Source organism: Peromyscus californicus, unplaced genomic scaffold, assembly GCF_007827085.1.
Source record: "Peromyscus californicus insignis strain IS unplaced genomic scaffold, ASM782708v3 Scaffold_7__1_contigs__length_154581171, whole genome shotgun sequence".
Classification (NCBI taxonomy): Eukaryota; Metazoa; Chordata; class Mammalia; order Rodentia; family Cricetidae; genus Peromyscus; species Peromyscus californicus.
This window is the reverse complement of record NW_026294595.1, coordinates 6352151-6378573: the sequence shown is the minus strand read 5'-3', so window position 1 is coordinate 6378573 and position 26423 is coordinate 6352151. Positions and strand designations below refer to the sequence as shown.

At 54.7% G+C, this 26423-nt stretch overlaps 2 protein-coding genes across 8 annotated transcripts in view; one reads left to right on the top strand and one right to left on the bottom strand.

Annotated features, from left to right (window-relative positions):
• Niban2 (niban apoptosis regulator 2) overlaps nt 1-22207 on the top strand; it is a 50507-nt gene extending 28300 nt beyond the window's left edge. Inside the window, exons 2-14 of the mRNA XM_052725973.1 lie at nt 3435-3565; nt 7905-8033; nt 9432-9537; nt 10602-10769; nt 15737-15852; nt 16356-16460; nt 16560-16722; nt 17969-18156; nt 18910-19065; nt 19440-19556; nt 19734-19841; nt 19925-20036; nt 20302-22207. Of these exons, the coding sequence (XP_052581933.1) occupies nt 3435-3565; nt 7905-8033; nt 9432-9537; nt 10602-10769; nt 15737-15852; nt 16356-16460; nt 16560-16722; nt 17969-18156; nt 18910-19065; nt 19440-19556; nt 19734-19841; nt 19925-20036; nt 20302-20900 (2198 nt within the window). The 3' untranslated portion in view covers nt 20901-22207. The remainder of the gene's footprint in view (nt 1-3434; nt 3566-7904; nt 8034-9431; nt 9538-10601; nt 10770-15736; nt 15853-16355; nt 16461-16559; nt 16723-17968; nt 18157-18909; nt 19066-19439; nt 19557-19733; nt 19842-19924; nt 20037-20301) is intronic.
• Nucleotides 22208-23307: 1100 nt separating this feature from the next.
• Lrsam1 (leucine rich repeat and sterile alpha motif containing 1) overlaps nt 23308-26423 on the bottom strand; it is a 56902-nt gene continuing 53786 nt past the window's right edge. For 4 of the 7 annotated variants that reach the window (XM_052725975.1, XM_052725974.1, XM_052725978.1 and 1 more), the window contains 4 exons: nt 25782-25863; nt 25530-25577; nt 25113-25258; nt 23308-23999 (listed from right to left, as the gene is read on the bottom strand). In XM_052725975.1, the coding sequence (XP_052581935.1) occupies nt 23874-23999; nt 25113-25258; nt 25530-25577; nt 25782-25863 (402 nt within the window). In that variant the 3' untranslated portion in view covers nt 23308-23873. The remainder of the gene's footprint in view (nt 24000-25112; nt 25259-25529; nt 25578-25781; nt 25864-26423) is intronic. The other 3 variants (XM_052725977.1, XM_052725979.1, XM_052725980.1) reach the window with 1 other exon arrangement.

Genomic DNA, 26423 nt, shown 5'->3' with positions numbered 1-26423 from the left:
TCTGTAACCCCAACACCAGCTGCCGCCCTAGTCCATCCCGTCCTGGCCCATCCGCTCCAGAACTGGAAGCAGATATGTAGCAGGAGGGTCCCGCCTTCTCGTGTGCTGGTCGATTCTGGAAGATCAGCTGCCAAAGGGTTTGCCAGATTTGGGTCAAGTGTGCTATGGTTCCTGAGGTCAGGTAGTCGAGAGTGCCTGGGACCGCAGTCAGGTGCAGCAGGGCTCCCGCCGGGCGCTCTGTTCTTGGATACGTGAGTGTGCCCCCTTTTTCACATCATTTAGTGGAGCCACGCCCCCATCCCACCCCATTTCTGCCCTTCTCTCCACTTTTTCCTTGGGCCCCGTGGCTTCTCCTTCCCTAGGCTTCCTGCTTCCTCTCCAGAGCTGTGCCCCATCTCCCTTGGGTGACTTACGTTCACTTTGTGTGAAAAGACACTGCATGACTTTCACCCCAGGCCCTGGGGCTGCCCTGGCTGCTCCTAGCCCAGCATGTTTAGGCCCACGAGTGTCAGCTGCAGCCCCTGCTGATCCAGCTTCCACCGGTGTCACTGGTCACAGGCCTTTCTGGTGTGTCTGCTTTCAGGGCTTCCAGAAGCTTCTTTCACTACACAGCCTGTCTAGCCTGGTCTCAGACGCCCTCAATGGTTTGATGGGACATGACTTGGGCCTCTGCCTGGCTCACTTTGCTCTTCCTGCTTCCTTCACAGGCCAGCTGTACCCTTTGGAGCACGGCATTTCCCAGACCGGGCACCCACCCGCCTGGTAGACGAGAGTTGCCATGGGCTGGGCAGGCCCGGATTCAAGTCTTTTTTTTTTTTTTTTTTTAAATACTGCAGCTTCCTCCTGAGCCTGATCAGGCAGCAGGTCCACATTTGCTGTTTTTGGGATAAAGCTCTGTTTGAGGGTCCCTGGCCTGGATTGGACCTCAGAGTTGTGGCTGAAGCTTTAAGCGGCCATGTTGGTCAGGACGCTCATTGCCTGCAGGGAGTTAAAGCAGAACCCGGCCCAAGGACAGGGGACTCCTGAGCCGCCACTTCCCCCACCCGGAACAGTGGTGGCACCAAGCTCTCGTGAAGTTGTGTCCCACCCTGGGGGTAGCACTCTATCAGCAATAGCTGTGGGGGTGACAGGCCCATGGTCATCCCCCAGCCTCACCCTTCCCCCAGCCTTATTATCTCCAGGACAATTCCCGAAGTCTCTGGGGACTGCTGCTCTGCGGGTTTTTATAAAACAGGCATGCAAACACACTCCTCACTCATTCTTCCTCCTTCCCCAAATCAGAATCTAGACAGACATGACCTCAGTCTAGGAAAGGGCTGCATGGAAGGCTGGCTTTGTGGAGTGCTGGGTGAGTTGAGCTACCCAGAGCACATGCCCCCTCTACTGCCACTGAGGCAGGGATAGGGGTGCTGAGTGCGGTAATGTGGGATGAGCCCTGGGTTCTCCCTGGCCACCAGCAACTGGCTGGGTCCCGGGGGTCCATCCCAGTTCCATCATTCACTATCTGTGTAACTTTGTGCCAATGACAGAACCTTTCTGGGTCTGTTTCCTCCTCTATAAAGTGGCCATGATATGGACGCTGCCTCACAGAACCATTGAGAAGGGTGAATACCTAGGTCACTGACTCTAGGGACCTGGAGATGGTCAGTGGGTCCCCAGATAAAGGACTAGGTCTTTGGAACTATAATCCAAGATTGTCAGCGGAGGCAGGGTGGTCTGTCCTTGCTTCTAGCCCTCTCAGTGTGCAAGGGAAACTGAGGCCCAGGGAGGGGAGCTTTATAAACCTCAGGTTGAGATTCTAGTTGCAGCTTTTTAGGACGAGGAGGCTCTTCTGAGCCCTTTTGGTGCCTCAGTTTCCCCATCTATAAGTAGGGGCACCCAAGCAGGATCAGTACTGAACCTGCTGCCTGCTGGGCCTGCTCTGGAGACCCTTTCTGTTCTGAAACTGCTTTAGCACCAGAGAGAAGCGAGCAGCTAGGAGAAGCCAGTCGCTGGCCCACAGGGTTGGGGCTGTGGTAGTTTTTACTCTTTGCTCTTTGGGGTCCCGCTGCCCAGCTCCCAAATAAGCACACTGGGGCTTGCTCTTTTTTATGAATGCCCAGCCTTGACTTGGCTTGTTTCTAGCCAGCTTTTCTTAACTTATCCCATCTACCTTTTGCCTCTCTGTGGTCTTTCACCTTTCTGTACCTATCTTTACTTCTTACTCTGTGGGTTGCTGTGTGGCTGGGTGGCTGGCCCCCGATGTTCTCCTTCCCTTCTCCTTTTCTCATTCCTTGATCTTCTCTTCCCAGAGTTCTCCTATTTATTCTCTCTGCCTGCCAGCCCCGCCTATCCTTTCTCCTGCCTAGCTATTGGCCATTCAGTTCTTTATTAGACCATCAGGTGTTTTAGACAGGCAGAGTAACACAGCTTCACAGAGTTAAACAAATGCAGCATAAAAGAATACAACACATCTTTGCGTCATTAAACAAAGTTTTCATAGCATAACCAAGTGTAACACGTCTTACATTAACATTACACAGCAATAGCCCAGTTGGTGGAGTGTGTACCTAACCTGCATGAATCTCAGGGTTTGACCCCTGACCTTTAAACAGGACTTGGTGGCTCATACCTGGAGGATCAGGAGTTCAAAGTCAGCTTTGGCTATGTAGAGAGATAGAGGCCAACCTGGGCTACATGCGCTCTTGTCTCAAAAGAGGAAGAAAAAAAGGGTAATTTGGTAGATGAATTTGAATCATGAGTAAATGACTCAAATGTATGAAAGTGAGGAGGCTTTCTGCACCCCCCAATCCCTGCACGGGAAGGCCTGAGCCCATGGCCACCACACCTTTCCCTCACCAGTTCCTTTTCGCCAATATGAATCATTCTTGCTCAGAGACTGTGTTCAGCGTATGAGACCATTACTTCCCACCTGTCTTCACAGGGTCTACCAGTCACTTCCACCGTAGCCTGGCTTTTTTCTGTCTTGGGTGGACAGGTTTATGCTGGTCAGTCCCACCACTGCACATTAGCTGGTCCATGCTCACTTACGTGGTGTCCTAGGTGTGAGCAAGGCATCAAAAGGAGCATGTAGCCACCGTAGGGAACCTGTCCCCACTCGCCACACCCTGTCCACCCAGGGGAAAAGCAGACGCACTTGGTGCTGGTCGCCAGTGAGCCCGAGACTCTCGTAGGCCTGTTGGATGTGGTTTTCCTTTCTCTCTGTGTGGCCGCTGACCAGCTTCCTGTCAGGAGTGGGTGTCCACTGTGCAGACAGCTCACGGCCAAAGCCCTTGCCTAGCGTGTGAGAGACTAAGGTGACCAGTCCCAGTTTGGGTGAAAGGGCATTTGTGTATCGCGTGAACAGTTCTTCACGCGGGACTTTGCAGACTTGATTCCCTAGTGTCCACACACCTTCCCTAGGCCTCACACTCTCATGCATGCTTCCCTTTCAGAGAAAACTGAGAAGATCCTGCGAGAGTTCCTCCGTTTCTACGAGGACCAATATGGTGTCTCCCTCTTCAACAGCATGCGCCATGAGATCGAGGGCACCGGTCCACCGCAGGCGCAGCTGCTCTGGCGCAAGGTGAGAGGCACACGGGGGGGCGGGGGGGGGTCCATCCTGGGTTCTGCCAGTCCTTCTCCCATGAGGCCTTTGATGTGGCTTCTCTGGACCTTTGTTTCCCTGTGTTGGTGGGCTGGTCTCTAAGGGTCCTTCATTGGCTGAGGTAACCTTCCCTCACTTGGTCCCTGCCCTCCACTGCCAGTGCAACCCACCCCTCCCACTGTCAATGCAACCCCCCACTGTCAGTGCAAACCACCCCACTGCCAGTGCAACCCCCCCCACTGCCAGTGCAAACCCCCACTGCCAGTGCAAACCCCCACTGCCAGTACAAACCCCCACTGCCAGTGCAACCTGCCCACTGCCAGTGCAAACCCCCCACTGCCAGTGCAACCTGCCCACTGCCAGTGCAAACCACCCCACTGTCAGTGCAAACCACCCCACTGCCAGTACAAACCCCTCCACTGCCAGTGCAACCCCCCCACTGCCAGTGCAAACCCCCCACTGCCAGTGCAAACCCCCCACTGCCACCCCCGCCAGTGCAACCTCTCCATTGTCACAGCTACATTTTGCAGTCTTGACAGCTCAGGTTACTCACTGTCAAGTGAAATGTGGCAAACCTCTCTGGTCCTGCGTCCTCCCCTCCAGTGTGGAAGTGGCTTCACAGATCCATTAACACTGCTTCTTCGCTTCACAGATCCATTAACGCTGTCCCAGGCCACATGCTCTAGGTTCCCTCCCCTGAGGACCTTGTCATTCATTATCCATTGCTAGCGTTAGATTTAGGCTTGCTGAGGAGCTTCCTGGCTCTATCCTGGGGAGTCAGTGTGGCCTGGAGTGGGGACTATGATAGACCTGGAGGTAACAGGGCTGGGGTGAAATCAGGAAGGAAACAGTTGGTTTGGCTGCTGAATTACCCAACTTGAGGCAGAGGCTAGCTACGTGCCTGGAACACTACTCCAGGGCTCTCTGAAGGGAAATCTTTGCTGATGACTGTATTCGGACTTTCTTGGCCCACCAGCCCCAAATAATGACACAGAGACTTGTTATTAATTATGAAAACTTGGCCTTAGCTTAGGCTTTTTCCCGACTAGCTCCTATAACTTAATTAACCTGTTTCTATTAATCTGCGTTCGGCCACGTGGCTCGGTCACCTCTCTGTATGTCTAATTTCTGCAATGTCTTGCTGGCATTCTGGCACACCTAGATTCATCTCCAGTTCCTCTCTCTGCCCAGAATCCTCCCTATCCTCTCCTGCCTAGCTATTGCCATTCAGCTCTTTATTAAACCAACCGGAAGGTGCCTTGGCAAAGACACATCTTCACAGTGTACAAGAAGATTATATAGATGACTGTGGCTGCAGGGTCAGGTGCTAAGGCTCCAAGCAGTGCTCAAGGTGACAGACAGTGAACAGCTGTCTGCACAGTACAGTGGGACCTGGGAATATGACACCCGAGTCTTGGTGGTCTGGAAAAGGCTGCTCCACCGAGGCCCTGAGGGCCAGGGAGGGGTTGGCTGTGAGAAGGAACTGATGGACAGAGGGAATCCAGATGTACAAAGTCCCAAGCTTAGCGCAGAGGACCTGGTCTGGGCCCAGGAGGCAGACAGAGCTGGCTTAGATTCCTAGCCCAGAACCCTTTCTCCCCGCCTGCAGCCTGCCTTGGGAGGAGAGAAAGGGTGGGCTGTTTGTCTCTGCTGCGTGTGTGACTCTAGAGCAGAGATGTCTGGACGTGGCCTGGCCTTGGCTCGGGCAGGTGTGCACCGGCACCTGTGTGGTGAGGAAAGGGAGGCCTGAATTCAGCCCGGATGAGCAGGGCCTAAACTGCTTTTCCTGTCTAGACGGCAAGGTCGGAGGCCCATCCAACGTGGGGACCCAAACCTGTAATCCCAGTATTTGTGAAGCTGAGGTAGGAGCCAGCCTAGGCTGCTACGTGGTGAGCACCAGGCCAAGGAGGGCTATATCCTAGGACCCTGTCTCAAAACAAGAACAAAATCAGAGACAGACAAAAGGTTCAGGCTGCGTGAGGCCGATACTGTGGTAAGCAATTTCTCTGTGTGTCCGGCTTTTCACACTCACAGGCCTGTGTCTCACTGCAGGCAAACGGGACGTGTAGCCAGAAGAGTGGCCTGAAATTTGTTGATGGTTCCTGAGAGACAGGGGCTTTCTTTGATGGCTCATGAAGCTGACTGCCACACGAAGTCATTACAGAAATAGAAGGGAAATAGTGTTAGTCACCAGAGTGATCACAGGCATTTTCTACAGAAACAATCATTGCAGTAAAAGAACAAATGGGTCAGGATGAGGCGATGGGCCTGTGACCCCAGCACTCAGGAGCTGAGGAGGAACAGCAGGAGTTAAGGCCATCTGGGGTACATACACACAGAAAGAGGTGTCTCACCTTCCAACCCAGCAAACAAAGTAATCAGTAGTTGTTCTGTGGTGGAGAACCTCACACACACACACACACACACCCGCTCTGTGGGTCGCTGGGGAGTCACTTCTCTGGCTTCAGTGGTGGGTGGCAAGGGTAGCCTTGGTTTGTAGGGTCTGGAATATTGTGGACCTCCACAGGCCTTTCACTCAAAACAGGGCTCTGCCATTTGAGAAAACCTAATTTTTCTGTTGAGTAAGGTCTCATGTAGCCCAGGCTAGCCTCAAACTCCACCTGTAACTGAGGATTACTTTGGGTTTCTGGTCCCCTTCCTTCTACCTCCCTCCTGAATCTGGGATTAGAGGCTTGCTTGCAACACCTCAGTTTACCTTTGGAAAAAAAAAAATCTTAAAAATAAAATATAACCCAGCAGCCAGGCAGTCTCAGTGAGATGGCCCAGGATCTGGGGATGTGCTCAGTGGTGGGGTGCGGAGCCTGGCTTCATGGCTCAGGCACTTCCTCAGAGTCAACCCTCTGGGACTGTTCCTAATCTCAGGGCCTTCCGGTGGTTGTAGATGCCCAGCTGAGCCGCCGGTTGGGTCTTCCCAGGGTGTTAGGAAAACCCTGGCTTTTCTTTCTAGAAAAGACAGATTGGAGGGCTGGGTTACAGAAGTCTAAATATAGACCACCAAGTGGGGGGCCTTCTGACCAGGGCAAAACCTGGGGTGGGGGAGGGAGCAGACCCATTTTTTTCCTGTAAATATTTTCTTCTAGAGAGGAAACTGGTCTTGGGGCTATTGTTTGAGCACAATGGGCTCTCCTTTTAAGAGTGTAGTTTTCCCCCTGAGGAGCAAGGGTGTGTGTGTGGGGGGGGTTTGAGGGTGGGAGTGGGAGAGGGGAGGGGGTGGGGCAGCTAGGGAAAGGAGCCAGGAGAGAACACAGAAGGAGGAGGAGCAAGATCCACAGACCAAGACGCAAAGTCATAATTTTTCCCATCCATACATAGAGTACTCGGTCTGTTTTGTAACTGGTACTATGTTTATCATAGAATAAACAGAACTTGCCTAGAAATGGAGATTCCTAGATCCCCGGGCCCCACAGTCAATTGCAGCTTCTGTACCTCCCTTCCAGAAGCTTCCTTGATCTCTGTAGTGTCGGCTTGGGTAAAGACATCCCTTCCCATGTCCAAGTCAGCCCAGAAGCTGAGAACATGTCTCATGCACTCTGGCAGACTCCTGACATGGTCACTGTTTGTTGGCTTTGTATAGGCTGCCTGCCTGGTGTTGGCTACAGTCTCCATTTTACAGAGGAGGGAGCTGAATGCGAGTCTTGCTCGTCCTTGTAGGGTTTGTAGGAATGGCTGAGCGTGTCTGCAGCCCACATAGTTCAACTCTTTGCCTGGACGCTGGTCTGACGTCTCTCCTCACCCCGACTCAGGGATGCCACCTGGCCAGCTGGCAGAGCTGGGATGCTCTCTGGATATAAGTTCAAGTCTTCATTGTTTTGAGGGGAAATTGAGGCCCAGAGCTGGGCAGAGGCTTGCTCACATACTAGGACCTTTTAAGTATTGGCCTAATGGTGTGTCCTCCAGCTGGGTGAATGCTGTGCCCTGAAGTAGAAGTAGCAGGTGGACAGGGGAAGCAGCCTGCTCCCCAGTTCCCTCCCTGGGGGGGCTCCCCTGGACCAGAGGAGAGTGAGAAACCTTAGGCCTGGCTCCAAATGCCCAGGCTGGGTTCCACTCATATTATATTTGAACCCCGAGTGAGTCCCTCACTGCCCTAAACCTCAGGCCTTCATCCGTACAGTGGGCGCAGTGCAAATCCCTGATGAGGCCAGGGATTTGGTGGTGGCGGTGGTGGTGGCGGCGGCGGCGGTGGTGTGTGTAGGTGACACCCTATGAGGAGTTAAAATGCAAGCCCTGATGGCTGTGCTGCCACCTTGTTGGGACCCCCTTGTTCCTTCTTGGCTTCACGCTCACTTCCTGCCCACAGGTGCCCCTGGATGAACGCATCATCTTTTCTGGGAACCTTTTCCAGTACCAGGAGGACAATAAGAAGTGGAGGAATCGCTTCAGCCTGGTGCCGCACAACTATGGGCTGGTGCTGTACGAGAACAAAGTGGTGAGTGAGCCCGGTGTGCTCCTGGCAACCAGCCACCCTCCTCTGCACTTACCTCCTTCTTACTCTGTGACCCCCATTCCAAACCTGAGGTTCCAGACTCCATGCTTTCCCATTCATGCCTGCCCCCAGTATTTCTCCACGGACTTCCCAGGGCCAAAGCAAACTTTCTGAGCCTTCTCCACTTCTCCAGACCTGTTTGCCTTGGGGCTCTTTCTCTCAGTGTCCTTTTACCCTTTGCCCAGGTGTCCACATCATAAACCCTTCTTGCCCTCTGGTCACTCCCAAGCCCCACCAAATCCCTGGCTCAACGCAGAGCTTGCCCTCTGCTTGCCTTGGTCTCCTTCGTGTCTAGCCTTCCTACTTCTCCCAGGAGCCCCCTCCATCCTTATGCTTCCGCAGTCACACCAGCTGTTTGCTGGCCATCTGCCCCTCCATGCCACTCTCTGGGTGGGGCTCCTGAATTCTCCTTCCCCAATCCTCCTTGCCCTGATGTGGGTCTGAGCAGAAATGGGAGCTTGACCATGTTTTGTATTTGCTTTGAGCCCTTGGGAGAAGTCCCACCTGGTTATGTTATAGATTTTATTTTATCTGCCCAACTTTTCTCCAGCACTGCCGCAAAGACAGGCCTGTCTTTTTCAGAGCAGAGCTGTCTGTCCCCTAGTGGCAGACGGCTGCTTGGCAGCCCTGATGTATGGGCAATTGGGTCAGAATCATTTTTCCTCCCATAGCTGTAAGGAAAGCTGGGCACTGACCTAACTCTCCCTTGAAACACTGCGATGCTTAGAACCTAGAAATTTGGGGTGAGCAGTTCAAGGTAATGTCAAAGCCCTTGGGTTCTGGAGACAGGCCTGGTTCAGAGCCAACGCCTACTTCTTGTCCTTGTGAATTGGAAATGAGCCACCTCTTATATTTTGAGAGCATCCACAGCAGTGTCTCATATGTAACAGACAATCACAGACTCGCTGGTCCCAGAGGCAGCAGTGGCAGTGATGGTAGTCGCTGTCCCCTAACAAAGCTTATCTACTGGCATTGTACCGAGTGTTTTGTATGGATGTTTCCCCTCCCTCCTGGCCCAGCTCTTGAAGTCAAGGCCCAGAGCTGGGTCTCGTCTATGCCACTCCATCTCCAATAATACGACAGTCAATCTCCATGCCCTCCATTGTGGGGACTAAACTCAGTCCCTAGAGCGTGCCAGGCAAGCACTCCACATGAGGCTGCATCCCTGCCCTGTCAGTCGGTTGGTCGGTTGGTTGGTCGGTCAGTCACTTCTGACTCCTCTAGTTCTCCCCTCCCCCACCTTGGACAAGTAGCTGAGTAATCCTGGAGCCAGCTGGAAATGGGGGTTTGTGCTTGGCCACATTCTTAACCATGAGGCTTCATTTCTCTTGCTCTCTTCAGGCCTATGAGCGGCAGATGCCACCCAGAGCCGTCATTAACAGTGCAGGCTACAAAGTTCTCACCTCTGTAGACCAGTACCTGGAGCTTGTTGGCAATTCCCTACCGGGTAAGTGGTCTCCGACCCTACTGTCCTACATGGGCCTAAGGATTGGCTAGGGAAGGGGATGACCCTGAGCCCATTGCTTGGGCTCCATCTGCAGGGCAGCCAGTGGGGCCTAGAATGTCTGCAGATTTCTTGAACAAACTGAGCCCTCAAAGGGGAGACTCCAAAGGCTCATGAGGTTGAGTTTGCCCCAGGCTGTGTGTGGATAGGGTCTGGACCCAGATCATGTGGGCCCTCAGCCAGGCCCTGCCTAGGCCAAAGCCATATGCACCAGAGTTCTGTGATGGAGGCCCTTCCCACCTCCCTGAGACCATGGCTGTCTCTGGGGAAGATGATGGTGACCCTGCCAGGGGTTTCTGAGGCATTATCTTAGACCTCCCCATTCTACTCAGTCCCCACCTGGGATGTGAGGCTTGGAACTAAAGCCCATGTGGCTGTAGAGGCCACGTAGTAGTCGATTTTCCTGGACTCCAGGACTGACTCTCTATGCTTTTGTTGGGACCACACAGGTAAAGCCCCTTCCCTTCTGATGTCAAGTTCTTCAGTATCAACTGAACCTTGGTGCTGAGAGGGCCCGAAGGCCTCGGGGTGTGCCCTGTAAGCATATCCCAGCCACCCAAAGCTGGACCATAGACAACTGTTATTGTATTACTGACCTCAGTGGTGAGCCCAGGACCTGTTGTCTTGCTGGATCTAAAATATCCATGAGGGCCAAAGCGATAGAAAAAAAGTCCTTTCTGTTTATTTTGTTTGCCCACGTGCCTCCCTCCTTCCCTGGATATTTAAACCACCGGTTTGGCTTCTACTGTTGAAATTTGAAGGGAAACCCAAGAATGTAACGAACTAGAGTCTTGACCCTCGATCAAGGTGGGGGTGACCTATTTCCAGTTCTAGAAAGAGGGGCCACACGGTGCCAGGCTTCTCAGTTACTGTAGCTGAACCGTGGAGGTCAAAGTGAAGGTCAGCTGCTTCCTTGCTGAGACACCCTGAGGACAGGACAGCCTTACCTAGGCCTGAGCCTAGGCCTCAGTGGCAGAGGGCAGCTTCTCACAGCTATGTCTCCACAGGGACCACATCGAAATCGGGCTCCACCCCCATCCTTAAGTGCCCCACGCAGTTCCCGCTCATCCTGTGGCATCCTTATGCCCGTCACTACTACTTCTGCATGATGACGGAAGCCGAACAGGACAAATGGCAGGCCGTGCTTCAGGATTGCGTCCGACACTGCAACAATGGTGAGGTGCCAGCAGGTGGCAGCACTTACTAATGCGCTGAGTGGCGACACCCAGTGGTTGTGGATGGTATGGCAACCCTGCTCTACGATCTGCTCTCCCTTCCCTTCTGAGGTCGTAAGAAACTTTTGATTATCACTCTTAATCCTTCTCCTTGATGAAAATACTTCTGTGTTGCCAAGGCAACATTGGAAAATTGTTCTCCAAGGGCTGTACTTGTTGAGCCTCTGGACCCACAATCCCAAAACCATCTTGATTTTTGCCACTTTCTAGCACTGCTATGTTTGGAGACGTCCTAGTTTTTAGTGTTGTTGCTGTAACAAACACACCCAGAAAGGCAACTTAAAGGACAAAAGGTTTACCTTGTCTCACATTTCAGAGGGCCTGGGGCAGGAGTGTGGCAGCAGCTCACACCGCACCCAGAGTCAGAGAGCAGAGGGCGCTGGAGGCTGCTGCTGTCAGCCCTTCCCCCCTTTTTATCCAGTCTGGGCCCCGGCGGGTGACTCTTCCTCCTCAGTTAGGCCAGTCTAGAAACTTCCTCACAGATAGGCCCAGAGGTTTGTTTCCATGGTGATTGTAAGTTGACAACCAAGATGAACTTTCATGGAGATCGACTTCCCTCTGAGTTCTCTGTGAAATGGCGAGAGGATCCCTGCAAATTTGGGAGTCCTACGGGGGTCCGTAGCATGAGTCTGCTTTGTGCTTGGTCAAGATTTTTCTTGTAGATGAGAATAATGGTTTGCGGAGGATCCCTGTGAATTCGAGGCCAGCCTGGGCTACATAGTGATTCTAGGGTAGCCTGGGCTGCAGTGAGATCCTGTCACACCACATACCAAAATATTTCTTTCTTTCTTTTTTTTTTTTGGTTTTTCAAGACAGGGTTTCTCTGTGTAGCTTTGGTACCTGTCCTGGAACTGTCTCTGTAGACCAGGCTGGCCTCAAACTCACAGAGATCTGCCTGGCTCTGCCTCCTGAGTGCTGGGATTAAAGGCGTGCGCCACCACTGTCTGGCCCAAAATATTTCTTTTTTTTTTTTTTTTTTTAAAGATTTTTTTTTTTTATTATGTATACAGTGTTCTGTGTTTGCCTGCAGGCCGGAAGAGGGCATCAGATCTCATTACAGATGGTTGTGAGCCACCATGTGGTTGCTGGGAATTGAACTCAGGACCCCTGGAAGAGCAATCAGTGCTCTTAACCGCTGAGCCATCTCTCCAGCCCCCAAAATATTTCTTATGATATAATTTCCTTCTTTACACATGGCAATCTATAAAGGTCCCTCCCTCCCTTGTAAACTCATGGTTTGACTCTTTAGTTTATTCATGTATTCGACAAACAGTTATGGCTTCTATTCTGAGCTTATGGAAAGGAGCAAGGCATGAACCCTGCCCACATACAGCCAGCTGTGTGATGGAGACAGATGTGGCACAGATGAGCTACCAGGATGGTGTTCTCTGTGCTGGGTGCTGGCTGGGAGCCTCCTAGGAGCCTGTGTGTGTGTTGGGGAGGTGCTGTCCTGTGTTGGAGGAGGTGATGGGGCAGGCATAGGGTGGGGATTGTTCCTGTAAGAGGCTGTGGCTCCCAAAAAGGGTGACTTGGAATGGGGACAGTACTCTGTGTGTGTAAGACTTGAAGTGAGGCTGGGATGGTTCCGAGGCCAGGTCTAGAGGGCGTTGAGGAATTCTAAAGGCTTAAGGATGTCTCCCAGTGTGAGGTGAGGAGCGTCTTTCTGCCCCTGGAGAAGAAATAACCCTGGCCTGGTGATGTGGTCCCAGAGGCAGGGGGAGGCAAAGCGGCTACCACCTTGCTCTCGGGCACAGCTCCCCGTGATGGTGAGGGAGGTGTAGGCGCCTGGTTGAACCCAGCTCACCTCACCTCTCTTGAAGGGCCTCCGCCCTTTCTGGAATCTGTCAGATGGGAGGGAACCAGGTCTTCAGCCAGGCCAAGCCCTGCCACCTGGGCTGGGCCCTGCCCTGCTGCCCACAAAGGGGCTCCTGTTCCCAGGGCCCTGGAGCTGGGCCTCTGGCTCAGGACCTGGCTGCCTGGTCTGGGGCACCCTTCTTCTTCACCTATTGCTGGCGCATGAGCCCTCTGTAGGTTCCCAGGGCTGCCAGCTTACCTACTGTGGCAGAGTAGGGGACCCCAGGTCAGGTAGGAGAAGGATGAGGAAAAGGCTGTGGAGCCACCGGTCAGTTCCCTGGAGTATATGACAGTAGAGACTCTGAAATGGAGGTATTAGGGGGAGGAACGAGCTGGTTCAGATAAAGCTGAAACAAAAATGCTGTGAGCCTCCACACAGCAAGCATTCAGCTGGAAGGTCTTGGATGTGTGGGCCGGAGAGGAGGTACCAAAGAGCCTTATGACAGAAAACCCTACCCCAGACCAGCTCTCTTACCCCCTGCAGGAGCTGACAAGGCTAGTTCCAGACATGGCCCTTCCCTCCACCCCAGGACTGTGAGAAAGTTCTCTGCTTCCTCCCTTGTTGAGGCTGGGCCTGGAATTTGTGGAGCCTGGAATTGCTCACTCCTGGCCCTGCCAGGAAGTGGGGGTGGGTGGTGGGGAAGGACGCCAAGCTGGGTGGCTGCCAGCCTGGCGAGGGCCCCCTTCACATCCTGCATTCCCGGAGCAGTGGGGGGTGGCTGGAGGCAGCTGGGGCACTGACTTCAGCCCTCCTCGGCCTGGTGTCCACGTCCTGCTGCTCAGTCCCTGGTCCTGGGTTCCAGCCCTGATTTAACTATTCCTTAGGGATGCGTTCTCAAGTCTTTGCCTATCCCACCCTCGGTTTCTTTTGAGCCAGAGTCTTGCTATGTAGTCTTGCTGGTCTCGAACTTGCTGTCTTCCTCCTGCCTGGACCCCTCCCCCCAATGTTGGGATATGTGTGTGCTCATGCACGCATCACCACCACATGCAAACATGCAGGCGCGCGCGCGCGCACACACACACACACACACACACACACACACACACACACACACACACACACACAAAACGAAATTTCCCTTTTTTATGAAGATACCAATCCACCCAGATCTGAGCTCAGCCTAACCTTTCAGTTGAGCTTTGCTGTTGGGAGAGAGAAGTTGTTACAAATACAGCCACATTCTGAGGTGTGAGCCAGGTGAACACAGTGGACAGCGGCCAGGCTCACAGGAAGAGCCCAGAGGGGGTGGATCGTAAACCTGCTGTTGCCCTGGCCGCTGCCTCACTTTCCCTACCTGGAATGCCCTTGCCCTGCACACACCTTCTTTGCTACCTGCACAGTGGAACTTTCTAGACCCGAGAGAGGCTGTGATTTGTGCATTGCCAGATTTTCCAGACTTGGGCTCCAGGGGACTTGTGTCCTCCTGAGAGCCTGGCTGGGTTCCTCTCAGGGCCACATTGGCTGCCCTGGCTTGGGTACCACCTTTGCTGAAGCCCCTCTGCTCTGCCCACAGGCTGGCCCCGAGTCCCTGAAAGGTAGGGGTGGGTGCTGTCGGCTCTGAGTTCTGACAGGCAGCGATCCCTGTGGGCAGCTGGCTGTGGGGAAGGGAGGAGCTTGCTCTGTGGGGTGACTCAGCCTGTTGTCACTCAGTGGGCGCTGGGGTTTGTGATGCACAGACTGTCATTTCCCCTTCTGGGGCTCCAGGGACACTGTGGTCAGAGGCACGTGGCTAGGTTGGGTGTATTAACCACGCTCTCTCTACTCAGATCTGGCTACTTCCTGCATCTTGTTTCCTCAGCATTGGTCTGGGGTCCACGCGGGTTTTTTAACTCACTTGTGACGCAGGCCGCCATCACCACCAGTGGCAGCAGCATTGAGAAACAGTATTTTTCCTAGTTAGCAGTGGTCCTACTCTCATTTTAACCTCCCAGGCTCTACTTTCCCACTCTAGGAGTTGAACTCAGGACCTTGTGTTATTACACAAACACTCCACCACTGGGCCACACTCCCAGCTCTTTTTTTGTTTTTTTCCTTTGAGACAGGGTTTCTCTGTGTAGTTTTGGTGCCTGTCCTGGATCTCACTCTGTAGACCAGGCTGGCCTCGAACTCACAGAGATCCACCTGCCTCTGCCTCCTGAGTGCTGGGATTAAAGGCGTGGGCCACCACTGCCCGGCTCACTTCCTGCTCTTTATTCAATAAAGTTTTAGCATCTGTACCTGCTGGCACATAGACAAGACACACCCAGGGCCCAGGGGGCTCTTTAGCTTCTGATAAAAAGTGTCCTTCAGGGCCTGGGCATGTGGCTCAGTGATAAAGTGTTGTTTGCCTAACACACTCAGGGCCCTGGGTTCAATCTTCAGCACCTAAAAAGACCAAAGCCACACCAAGTGTCATTCAAGAGGCCCTGGTGCCCCCTTCTTGGCTCATTGTCTACATGATCCAGCTCAGAGAGTCTCCCCAGTGTGGGCAGGATGCCAGGCTAAGGTCATTGTTCCCATAAGAGGAAATGGAGGCTCTTTTGGGCTTCAGGGATATAAAGGAAGGCCCAGAAAGCAGCCCATGGGTCAAGTTCATCTTCTGGTCTACTTTTGTAGCAAAGTGTATTGACAAAGACCAGCTCTGGCCGTTTCCAAGCTGGGATGCTACGTCCAGTGTTGGGACAGAGGTGGTCTGGTCTGCACAACTGGAAATATTTACTGTCTGTCACGCCACCGGAGGGTCACAGGACACTAATGTAGCCATTATGTGGGGAACAGGGCTAGAGTGTGGCTCTTGGGTGTCCAGTACCATGTTGTGCTGTCCAAGGGAGGGGTGACTTTCCCAGTTCTAGCTTGGCCATTCACTACTTACGGCTGTTTTTCTAGGAGGTAGCGTTAATGACTGGGTCGGGGGTGGGGGCACAGGGTTGCCAGGGTGCTGCCAGGTGAGTCACAGCTGTTCTTCCTGCTGTGTGTGCCCTCGATGGGGTGAGTGTGCGCTCTGGCTGGCTGGTCTTGGCAGAGGTCATTTGCTGACCTCTCGTCTCTCCCTCTCTCCCTCCACCCTGGGCAGGGATCCCCGAGAACTCGAAGGTGGAGGGCCCTGCATTTACCGATGCCATCCGCATGTACCGCCAGTCGAAGGAGCAGTACGGCACCTGGGAAATGCTGTGTGGGAATGAGGTGCAGGTGAGGAGAGAAGGGCTGGGTGAGGAGCCCTCCAGGTCATCTTGGGGTCCCAGTGGGTAAGGCTGGTACCAAGGAATGGGGTTCTTGGGAGCAATAGGTTTGGGAAGAGATGGCAAGATCAGATCTGGGTGAGTGAGAGCCTCTGTAAATCTGCCCACTCGTGTCCCTGGGTGGTGGGGGGCAGGGCAGCAGCTGTGAACAGTATGGCTCTAGCCCCCCATCTGGAGCTCTGCCTCGCAGGAGACACTGACTCCACAGACGTATTTCCATGTGCAGCAGAGGCATGGGAGATATGCAGGCCCTGAGGTGGGACACCTGAATTCAAGGGTGCTGTTGGGCACCCAGGCAGAGAAGTCTGACACCTGTAGGGTTTGTGTGGGGGCTAGCCCAGCAGGGGTGTGGAGGAGGCGCAGAGGAGGGGCCTTGAGTGGCTGGAATCACAGAGAAATAAGGCAGGTGGATCAGCACCAACCCCTGCCCTGACCCTTGCCTCTTGGTCCTAGATCCTAAGCAACCTGGTGATGGAGGAGCTGGGCCCAGCGCTGAAGGCAGAGCTTGGCCCACGGCTAAAGGGGAAGCCACAAGAGCGACAGCGACAGTGGATCCAGGTGTGTGGACCCGGGAGGCCCTGGCGGGGACGAGGGTTTGGAGGGAGACGGCTGGCACTCTGCTCTCAGCCCTGGCTGACGCCTCTCCTGTACCCACAGATCTCCGATGCCGTATACCGCCTGGTGTTTGAGCAGGCCAAGGTGCACTTTGAGGAGGTGCTCTCGAAGCTGCAGTTGGCCCGGCCAGCCATGGAGGCAGTCATCCGCACTGACATGGACCAGATCATCACCTCCAAGGAGCACCTGGCTAGCAAGATCCGGGGTGGGTGGGCCGGAAGCCGCTGTGTGTACATGGTTCTCCAGAGCCAGGCCAGTTTCTCTGCAGTACCATCCATCACTGGCCGTGGTTCTGCTGAAGACTCAGAATCGAATCCAAGGCCCTCCTGCAAATTCTTCTCTAAGTTGTTGTTTTTCTATTTTTTTGTTTTTTTGAGACAGGGTTTCTCTGTGTAGCCTTGTCTGTTCTGGAACTCACTCTGTAGACCAGGCTGGCCTCGAACTCACAGAGATTCGCCTGCCTCTGCCTCCTGAGTGCTGGAATTAAAGGTGTGAATCACCACCACCCGGTATAAGTTTTATTTCTTCAGATTTGATTCTAGAGGTGCTAGGAACTGAACCTAGGGCTTCATCCACACTGGATAAGGACTCTGTCCCCAAGCTGCAGCTCCGGCCTTTTTTTTTTTTTTAAATACTGTTTGAGACAAAGTCTTGTAAGTTACCCAGGCTAGACTTGAATCTGTGATCCTCCTGCCTCAGCCTCCCGAGTTCCTAGGATGACAAGCTTTTGACTCTAGCTCAGATTTTGAATGTAGAGATTTTTGTCTTTGAGGTTCAGGCCTCTGTCCATCCTCGGCCAACTCAGGTCTGGTGACATGTCACCTGGTGGACCACCGTGTCACCTTGGAAACGCCTAACTCCCCGGGTGGCACATGCTCCCTTCATCATTCACTTTGTGTTCCTTCCACATGTGGTACCAGCAGGTGGTGGCTTCCCGAGGTGATTGTGGCCAGCCACGGTCACTGGAAGTTTAGTGGGAGTGGACTGAGAGTTGACATTTGTTGCGTGTAGTATTAGCCAGGCAAGAAGTGGGGTAGACTTCAGAACACCCCGCTCCAGGGCAGGGGTCAGTCTCCGCGAAGCTCGTGGATCCACCCAGGCACCTGTGTTGCAAATTCTTTTCTTTTCCTTCCTTCCTTTCCCTTCTTTTGTGAGACGTGTCCCAGGCTAGCTTTACATAGGTAGCAGAGATGGTCTGCTAATTTTCCTGCCTTCACCTCTGGAGTGCTAGGAGGGTAGACATAAGCCACGGCAGCCAGGCTTCGGTTCCTGCTTTGATTTGCTGTCTTTATGGGTTCCTCTCTAGGTCGGTCGATGAACTAGCTCATGTCACCAGCACATCTAACAGCAGCCTCTCCGGCATCCCGGATGGGCTGTGCATAGGCTGGGTGGTAGGATGGGATAGTGTCCTGACACCACCCGCCATCCAAATCCTCTCCCTCCCCATACAGCCTTCATCCTTCCCAAGGCGGAGGTGTGTGTGAGGAACCACGTCCAGCCCTACATCCCATCCATCCTAGAGGCCCTGATGGTGCCCACCAGCCAGGGCTTCACTGAGGTGCGGGACGTCTTCTTCAAAGAAGTCACAGACATGAATCTGAACGTGATCAACGAGGGGGGCATTGACAAGTTGGGCGAGGTAAGACGTGGGCACAGGTTTGGTGTCCCCCCAGAGCGTCGGCTGTGTGTCTCGAGATGGGCTGCCCTTTCTCAGCATCTACAGAGACCAGAGGCAGAAGCCACAGGGCAAAGCTGTCCAGTCTAACGGGGCTGGTGGCTAGAGGCAAGAGTGGGTATTTTGACCCTTTACCATCAGCCTTTATGAGGCAGGATGGTTGCTAAAGTGTAAGAGTGATAGACAGTGAGGGGTGAAGGAAGGGGCAGGGGAGGTAAGCGTCAGGGGTGAGCTGCATCGTTAACATTGTGGTCGCACACCCCACAAGTGAAGCAATGCATCTTCTTTACTGGCCCTTTTGACCTAGCTCTTAGCGTGGATATCCCTCGTAGGCTGCCTGGGTCTGGAATCGGTCCTGAGCTTTAGTCTCCTCCTTTAGACTTCAAGTTTGCGAATCCCAGGCAGTCATAATCAGAATTTGGGAACCCAGAAGGGCCTTAGAAATCCTGATTTGGGACTGAAGACAGTGATGCTCAGAGGGGCCGGGTGTTTGCCCAAGGTTACCTGAGGGGTGAGAACTGTCTTCCAGTGCCGGGGCTGGCCTCTCTCTCAACACCGCAATGCCTTCAGATATTCCTCCCTTCTCTCCTGGGCGCTCCCAGGTGTCTGCTAATGGGCAGTTTCCAGAAGGCCACCCCTGGGTAGCTGGTGCCAGGCCCAGGCAGGGTGTGGGTGTGGGGGGCTGTGCAATCACCCATGTGGCCCTGCCCCCTGCAGTACATGGAGAAGCTGTCTCAGCTGGCCTACCACCCCCTGAAGATGCAGAGCTGTTACGAGAAGATGCAGCCTCTGCGGCTGGATGGGCTGCAGCAGCGCTTTGACGTGTCTAGCACATCTGTGTTCAAGCAGCGAGCCCAGATCCACATGCGAGAGGTGTGTCCCCACCAGCCTGCACCCCAATAGCTGCCTTCCATGGCCCCCATCACCACGAGAGGGAGGCCTTCTCCCCTTCCCGTGCCTCTCTGAGCACCTTGCCTCCTGCTCACCTGGCTGACTCTGGCTGCCTATTAGACCTCCTTAGGATCCCCCGACTCCCCATCCCCGGAAGTTGTCCTTACTGCCTAGCCCCTTCCTGGGATTTCTGTACTCTGAGGCAGACACCTGCATCTAGACACCCAGTGAGCATACAACCCAGACCATCTCGGATTGCTCTGTGGCAGCTGTGGGGTGGGGAGACTGGCCAAGGGTGCAGGAAGGGCTCTGGTCACCCTGGGAGGGTTTCACAAGCCCTGCTGTATGCCTTGCAGCAAATGGACAATGCTGTGTACACCTTCGAAACGCTCCTGCACCAGGAGCTGGGGAAGGGGCCTACCAAGGAGGATCTGTGCAAGTCCATCCAGCGGATTCTGGAGCGGGTGCTGAAGGTGAGCCTGACTCCACTGGGCTGGAAGCTGCATGGCCCTGAACCCAGAGCCGACTGCCCAGCCCGTCTCCAGGAAGCACCCGTGCTTCGGTGCACATGAGCGCTTGGGCTTGGGTCAGACCCTCTCGCCAGCTAGGGGAGCCCCTGACCCAGGTTGCTTCTGCGTCCTTCCCGGCAGAAATACGACTATGACAGCAGTTCCGTGCGCAAGAGGTTCTTCCGGGAGGCGCTGTTGCAGATCACCATTCCCTTTCTGCTCAAAAAGCTGGCCCCCACCTGCAAGTCGGTGAGTCCCAGCCTGCCCTAGCCCTTCAGGGACTGGCCAACGGGGTAAAGCCTCTGACCCATCTCTACCTGCTTCCCCGGCAGGAGCTGCCACGCTTCCAGGAACTGATCTTTGAGGACTTCGCCAGGTTCATCTTGGTGGAGAACACATACGAGGAGGTAGTGCTGCAGACCGTCATGAAGGACATCCTGCAGGGTGAGCGAGGAGGGGCGGCCCACAGGAGTCTTAGGTGGCGTTAGCTAAAGGACATAGAGAGACCCAAGACTCCAAGAGGAGGCTGGGCTGGACCACTGGCTTCTCTGTGCCCACTTCCCTCCCTGGTCCCTGGCTTTGCTGAGCGTGGTCAGTGAGGGGCATGGGCTCTGCTCTTGAGTTACAGCTTTGCAGCAGGGAGGCCTGGGGTGAGGCGGGGCCCAAGTCCCTGTGCTAAGAACACTGCCTCTCTCCTGTGGCCTTGCAGCTGTGAAGGAGGCCGCTGTGCAGCGTAAACATAACCTCTACCGGGACAGCGTGGTTCTGCATAACAGTGACCCCAATCTCCACCTGCTGGCCGAGGGTGCACCCATTGACTGGGGCGAACAGTATGGTGACAGCGGTGACGGCAGTGACAGTGGGGGCAGCCCCAGCCCCTGCCCTTCTGAGGCAGCCAACCTCACAGAAAAGCGCAGGCGTGCCAAGCAGGTGGTGTCCGTGGTCCAGGACGAGGAGTCAGGGCTGCCCTTTGAGGCTGGCTCTGAACCGCCTTCCCCTGCATCCCCGGACAGTGTCACTGAGCTCCGAGGTCTGCTGGCCCAGGATCTGCAGGCTGAGAGCCCCCCACCAGCCATCCCCCTTCTCAATGGGGCCCCCGTCCAGGAGAGCCCCCAGCCCATGGCAGTCCTTGAGGCCTCCTCACCGCCAGCCTCGCCCCTTGGGCATCTCCCACCTGGAAAGGGTATGGACATTGAGACCCCGAAGCCCAGTGACCAAGAGACCGGGGAGCAGGTGTCCAGCCCTGGTGGCCGTCCTCCCATCCACACCACCACTGAGGACAGCGCAGGTGTGCAGACAGAGTTCTAGGCACTGCCTCCAGGCTTCTGTTGGACACTGCACTGGGCCGCTTCTCCTTGGGCACTGTAGCCTCATCTCTGGGGAAGGGTACCCCAGCCTGTGCCTTGTGGGGGAGGTGGCTGGGGTGGTGGCACCTTCAGGGGTCTGGCTTACCCAAGTCACCCTATGGGGTTCAATATACCTGTTACTGCCCTGTTTTCTGTGGGCTGGTCTCCAATGCTACGTCTGATTTCGAGGGCTTCCTCTTTGTGCAAGGGGCTGGTGACCCCCTCCTTCTTACCGTCACCTGTTTCCCTCATGGTGGTTCTTGTGTCTTTGGATGGAGATGGTGAACGCGTTGGTGCTGTTCCTGAAGCCGGTGAACTCTGTCATCTCACTCTGGGGCTCCTTGGCACCAAGGTGGCGAGGAAGAGGTGGGGCCCGGTCTGTCTCAGCCCTCCCTGCAGGCCCCAAGACTAGACAGATTGCTGTCATTGGCCTCACTTTGCTAGGTGCTGCTGTAGGAGGGTGGGGCTTGGGGTCTTGCAGGGGAGAGATGCAAGGGACCTGAGATGGGGTGAGAAAGGCCCAGAATGTGGTAGTCTGTGCAGGGGAAGTGTCCTGAGTGGGGGAGTGGGAGTGTCTGATTGAGGCCGGATGGAGACGTGAAGGAAGTGTGTGAGAGCTGGAGTATCTTGGGTGCTCAGGCTCCTGTCGCCTGGCTCCCCCCACCCTCACTTTGGGCAGACAGCTGCTCATTGGCAGAGCTTGGATGTGGGCTGTCATTCCCCAGCTCTTCCAAGGTACTCACTACCTGCCAGGAAGCTGGCGGGGCTCCCGAGGGATACCGAGGGCTGTGGCTTTCTTTCTGAGACACTGTTGAAGACATTATGTGGCCTCTGGGCCCACTCTAACCCTGACAATTGTCACCTAACCCTGACAATTTCAGACCCCTCTTCCAACATCCTTGTGAGTCATTTGGGTTTGTCCCCTTGGTCATGATGGTCACACCAAGCAAGGATGACTCTGATACATGACCCTCACCTTGGGCCTCTGCAGACTCGGATGCTGGGGTTGGGAGAGCAAGGCAGACAGGCCTCTTCAAGGCCCCCAGGAGGAGGTCCCCTCCCAGCCATCTTTTGTTCAATGGACTTGTTCCCTACAGGATGTGGCTGGCGCGCAGGGACACCAGTCCCCCAGTCTACTCAATTGTGTCACTAATTCCTTCCAATGTCCTCTAGTGCCTTGGGGTTTCCGTCGCCCTTCAGATATGGTATGAAGAATCTATGCAAACTGTGTAGGCTTTGCTCATCAATAAATGCTTTATTTAAAGCTCATCTTATGTGCTGCTGGGGTCCAGGAGACCTGGGCCTAGGTTGTCTAGGGACCCCATTCATCTCAGCTTTCTTGGACTCATCATATGAGCTCCTAGGTCCCTGTGTGTGTGTAGGTGTGAACTCACATGTGCATGTAGAAGTCAGAGTATCTTAGGCGTCGTTCCACCTTGTGTTTTGAGACGAGGTCTTTCACTAGCCTGAAACACCAATTAGGATTCCTGGCTGGCTGGTGAGCCCCGGGATCCACCCGCCTGGGCTTCCGAAGTACTGTGATTGCACTTGCCACCACGCCTGGCCTTTCTCTCACGTGAGTGTGGGAATCCAAACTTAAAAAGGCCAACCACCTTTCTGAGCTCTCTCTAACCCGTGCCCCTTTGTTCGTTCTCCTTTTCATGAGACAGGGTCTCTCTGGGTAGCCCTGGCTATCTTGGAGCTCACTATGTAGACCAGGCTGGCCTCGAACTCAAGAGATCCACCTGCTTCTGCTGGGATTAAAGGCATGCACCACCACTACCTGACCCTAACCCGTTCTTACAATGCCCTATTTTAGAGGGGGAAACTGAGGCTCAGAGGGAAGGGAGAGGCCACAGAGCTTTCAGGAAACTGTCCTCTTGATGGCCGATTAGTTCCAGAGTGCCTACCACGAGGGTGGGCTCCAGGCCAGTGCTAGGTGCCAATGGCCACGCTAATTCCCCCAGAGCTCATCACGTGGTACTTGCTGAGCACATGCTGCAGGCCACATACTTCATATTCTCAAGGGCAGAAGGGTGTCATGTCACATGGACTGCCCCTGCCCATCTCAGAGTTAGCATGTCTTGTCAGTTTGCTTGGCAGTCTCTTTACCTAGGATAATCACTGCAGGGAACACAGCCTGTCCCATGAGCACAAGCTGCTTATAAATAATGAGGCCATCCCTGGCTGTTCCTCTTCCCTTTGTTGAACAGGGTATTGCCTAACTCTCAACCAGGAAATGTCAGTGCTGCCTTCCCTTTGGCCTAGGTGCCAGAGCTCTGCTCCCTCTCCCTGGAGGAGCTGCCCTCGAGGTCCTAGGGCCCAGCCCACTTCCATCCCTCCCAAGCTCCCAAGGACGCACAGGTCACTCAGGGAGGAACTCAGATTTATTGGTGTTCCTGTTTGAATCAAGTTGCCTTGTGGGCTGAGGATGCAGATATGGGAGGGCGGGTACTGGAAAGCAGCAGAAGAGCTGGGGAGGGAGTGGTCCTGCACAGCCCACCCCGACCCAAACACCGCCCCACCTCAGGCCAATGGCTGGTACACGCCACAGATAAGGACACCTCCAGAGGGGCAGACAGCTGGCTGTGGCACTAAGGCTTGCCTAGTAACATGGATTCCTGAGTCCTGCTGGTGGCATGGCCACCTCCACAGCCTGGACCCTGTCCCTGTCCCACAGGCTCCATCACTAGCAGATATGCCATCACTAGCAGATATGCCCATCTCCTGTTCACTGTCCAGACTGTGTCACTGTGTCACAGACCAGGAACACGCCACCTGCCTGCCTGGAGCTCAAGGCAGTGGGGGCCGCAGGGGGTGGCAAAAGGCCATGGCAGTCTTGCCCTAGTCTGGGGAACATGGGTGTGTGGAAGCCCAGCAGCGGTGGGGATGGTGCCAAGCGAGGGCCAGCGCCGGCTGGCAGGCAGCTGTGCACTCAGCTGCTGTGGTAGATCCGGAGGCGCTGGGAGATCTCCCGGCGGCACAGCGGGCAGGTACGCAGCGGCTGGCAACACTGTTGGCAGCAGCAGACGTGGCCGCAGGCGAGGAAGACCATCTGGGCCTGTGGAGAGAGCAGGTGAGTGGCGGGGCTGCTTGGCTGTCCTGGAGCTTGACCACGTCCCAGCCCTAGGAGCATGCCCGTGGATGCGCAAACCTGGTCAGGCCTGTTGGCAGTTTTGTGCCTGGTTCTCTGTGGATTACAACAGCACTTAAATACCTATAGTCCTACAGCCCTCTCCTCCGCTGAACCCTAGGCCCAATGCCCTATTACTGAGCTGCCTCCACTTCCCAAGGGAGGCATACATACCAGGAGTGTACCACCACCTGGCTCTTGGCCTATTTGTAATTATTCTGTGTACTTGCCAAATTCTGATGCCTGGTCTAAAATAACTTCAACCTTATTGGTCAACTAGCCTTGTCTATGTGCCCCACTCTGCTTTAGTATGACCCCATGGTGCGCACATGTCCCGAGAAGTCTCCAACTCTACACTGATTTAGCATATCATGAAACTGGGAGTCATTTCCAGAGCCCAAGGACAGGCCTTGGTTAGCGTTCTGCCTGTGCTCTCCACCACACAGCATCCCGGAGTCTGCCGAAAGTGGAGCGCTATCCAGCTGCCACTGTGGCCGCCTAATTTGTGTGTGTGTGAGACGTGTGTGTAGCTACTCACGGAGAGCGGAAGAGGGGTTGGATCTCTTGGAGTTGTGAGCTACCTATCACGGTTGCAGGGAACCAAACTTGGGTCCTCTGGAAGAGCAGCAAACGTGGGCCATTTCTCCAGCCTTTTGGGGTTTCTTGTGACAGGTCTTGCTACACAGCCCTCGGACTCACAGGGACCCTGCTGTCTACCTCTCACAAGCGAGGATCACAGGGGTGCACCCCCATGCCAGCTCCTGGCGACTTTTCTAAGTCTGTCCCGTAGGCCGTGAGGACCTGGCTTTAAGCACGGTATCTTTACTTATTGCAGTGCGAATTTTGCAACATTGTAAAAAGACTTGGCAGGGAAAACTATGTTCTTGGTGAGTCAAAATAGGGGAAATTTCCCCTAATCTAGTTAATAAGCTGAGGGAAAGATCCTTCTTCTGAGGGAGACCACCTCTAGGAACTGATGTTAGCATTGCTCCTGTCTGGGTCACGGGAGTCCTGGGTTCTGTGGCATCTCCGCACACTAACCTCACGTTCCAGGCACACAACACACTCTGAGGTCGGCATGTCCAGTTCTGCTGGGGGAGCAGATGGTCTCACTGACTCGGGAGGCTCCCGAGGTGCTGCGGGGGGCTCCAGGACACCAAGGACCTCACCCTTGGGTGGTTCCAACTCTGAAGAAACCAGAGGGACAGACAGGCTAAGCAGGAGTCGTGCTGAGATGATCCCAACCCCTAGATCTTGTTTGTGTGCACCCCAAAGTGACTGATCTGAAGGACAAAGGAGGGGGTGCCTCCAGTCCGAGAGCAGGGAAAGGCTCTTTCTTTCTGAGCCTCGTTCCGTCCCACGTCTCCATCCGTGAGATGGGAGTGAATTCTCTGCCCACTGCACTCTGTATCCTTCAGAGCTCAGAAACACGAGGCTCAGAGAGAAGCCGTCACTTGCCTGGGGCCATAGCGCCATCTAGTGGTGGAGCTGCAGGACAGGCGTCCTCTAACAGGAAACAGAATGAATCCATGAGGTGACAGCAGAATGGGAACACCCCAAAGGCGCCTCTCTATTCCCCAGCCCTCCCCCAGGCAAAGCCCTTTCTGTGCCCAGAATGCTGCCCTGGAGTCAGTAGCCCTGAGGCTGCCAGCCACAGTCCACATACACCTGGGCCTCTCAACAGCCCTGGAAAGAGCCTAGAGTCAGCACCTGGTTGGACCCTGGCCGCATCTGCCAGGTCCCGGGCCCTCCGTAGGATCTCATGTTGCAGGCCTGCTTCCGAGACACCCACCTGTGGCAGAACAGGTACGAGAAGACCAAGAGCTGAGGGCAGGTAGGAGCGGGAGGCAGCCTTCCTGCTTTAAGCTACATATAGTGCCCAAGCCCACAGGACTGCCTCGTCCCCACCTCTGGCATCTTCAATGGAAACAGGGTCTTGGGGTCAGCACGCGGCAGGGCAGAACCACAGCTGTGTAGAGAGCTGACTCACGTCTGGGTTCACCAGTCACTGTGGCGATCACTGAGCCCTCCCCCGAAGGAAATCCATGACACATGTGATTTACTGAATGCTTCGGGGGACAGGACTCCTGATGTCACCTGCACCACAGCTCCCCTGGACCCTGCCCCACCGTCACGCACACGGTGAACTGAGCCCCGCAGTGTCATAAAGTCCTTCTGCACCTGGAGCTCATCTGTCCTAGATGAGACAGGACACCAAGAGGATGGCAGCAGGGACTCTGCTACCAGCCACTCACGGTCAAGTTCCAGGTTCATGGCTGGTGTGAGAGACACTTAAGAAGGATGCCAGGCATGTGTGGGTCCCAGGGAGGTGCTGGTGACCATCAGCATTAT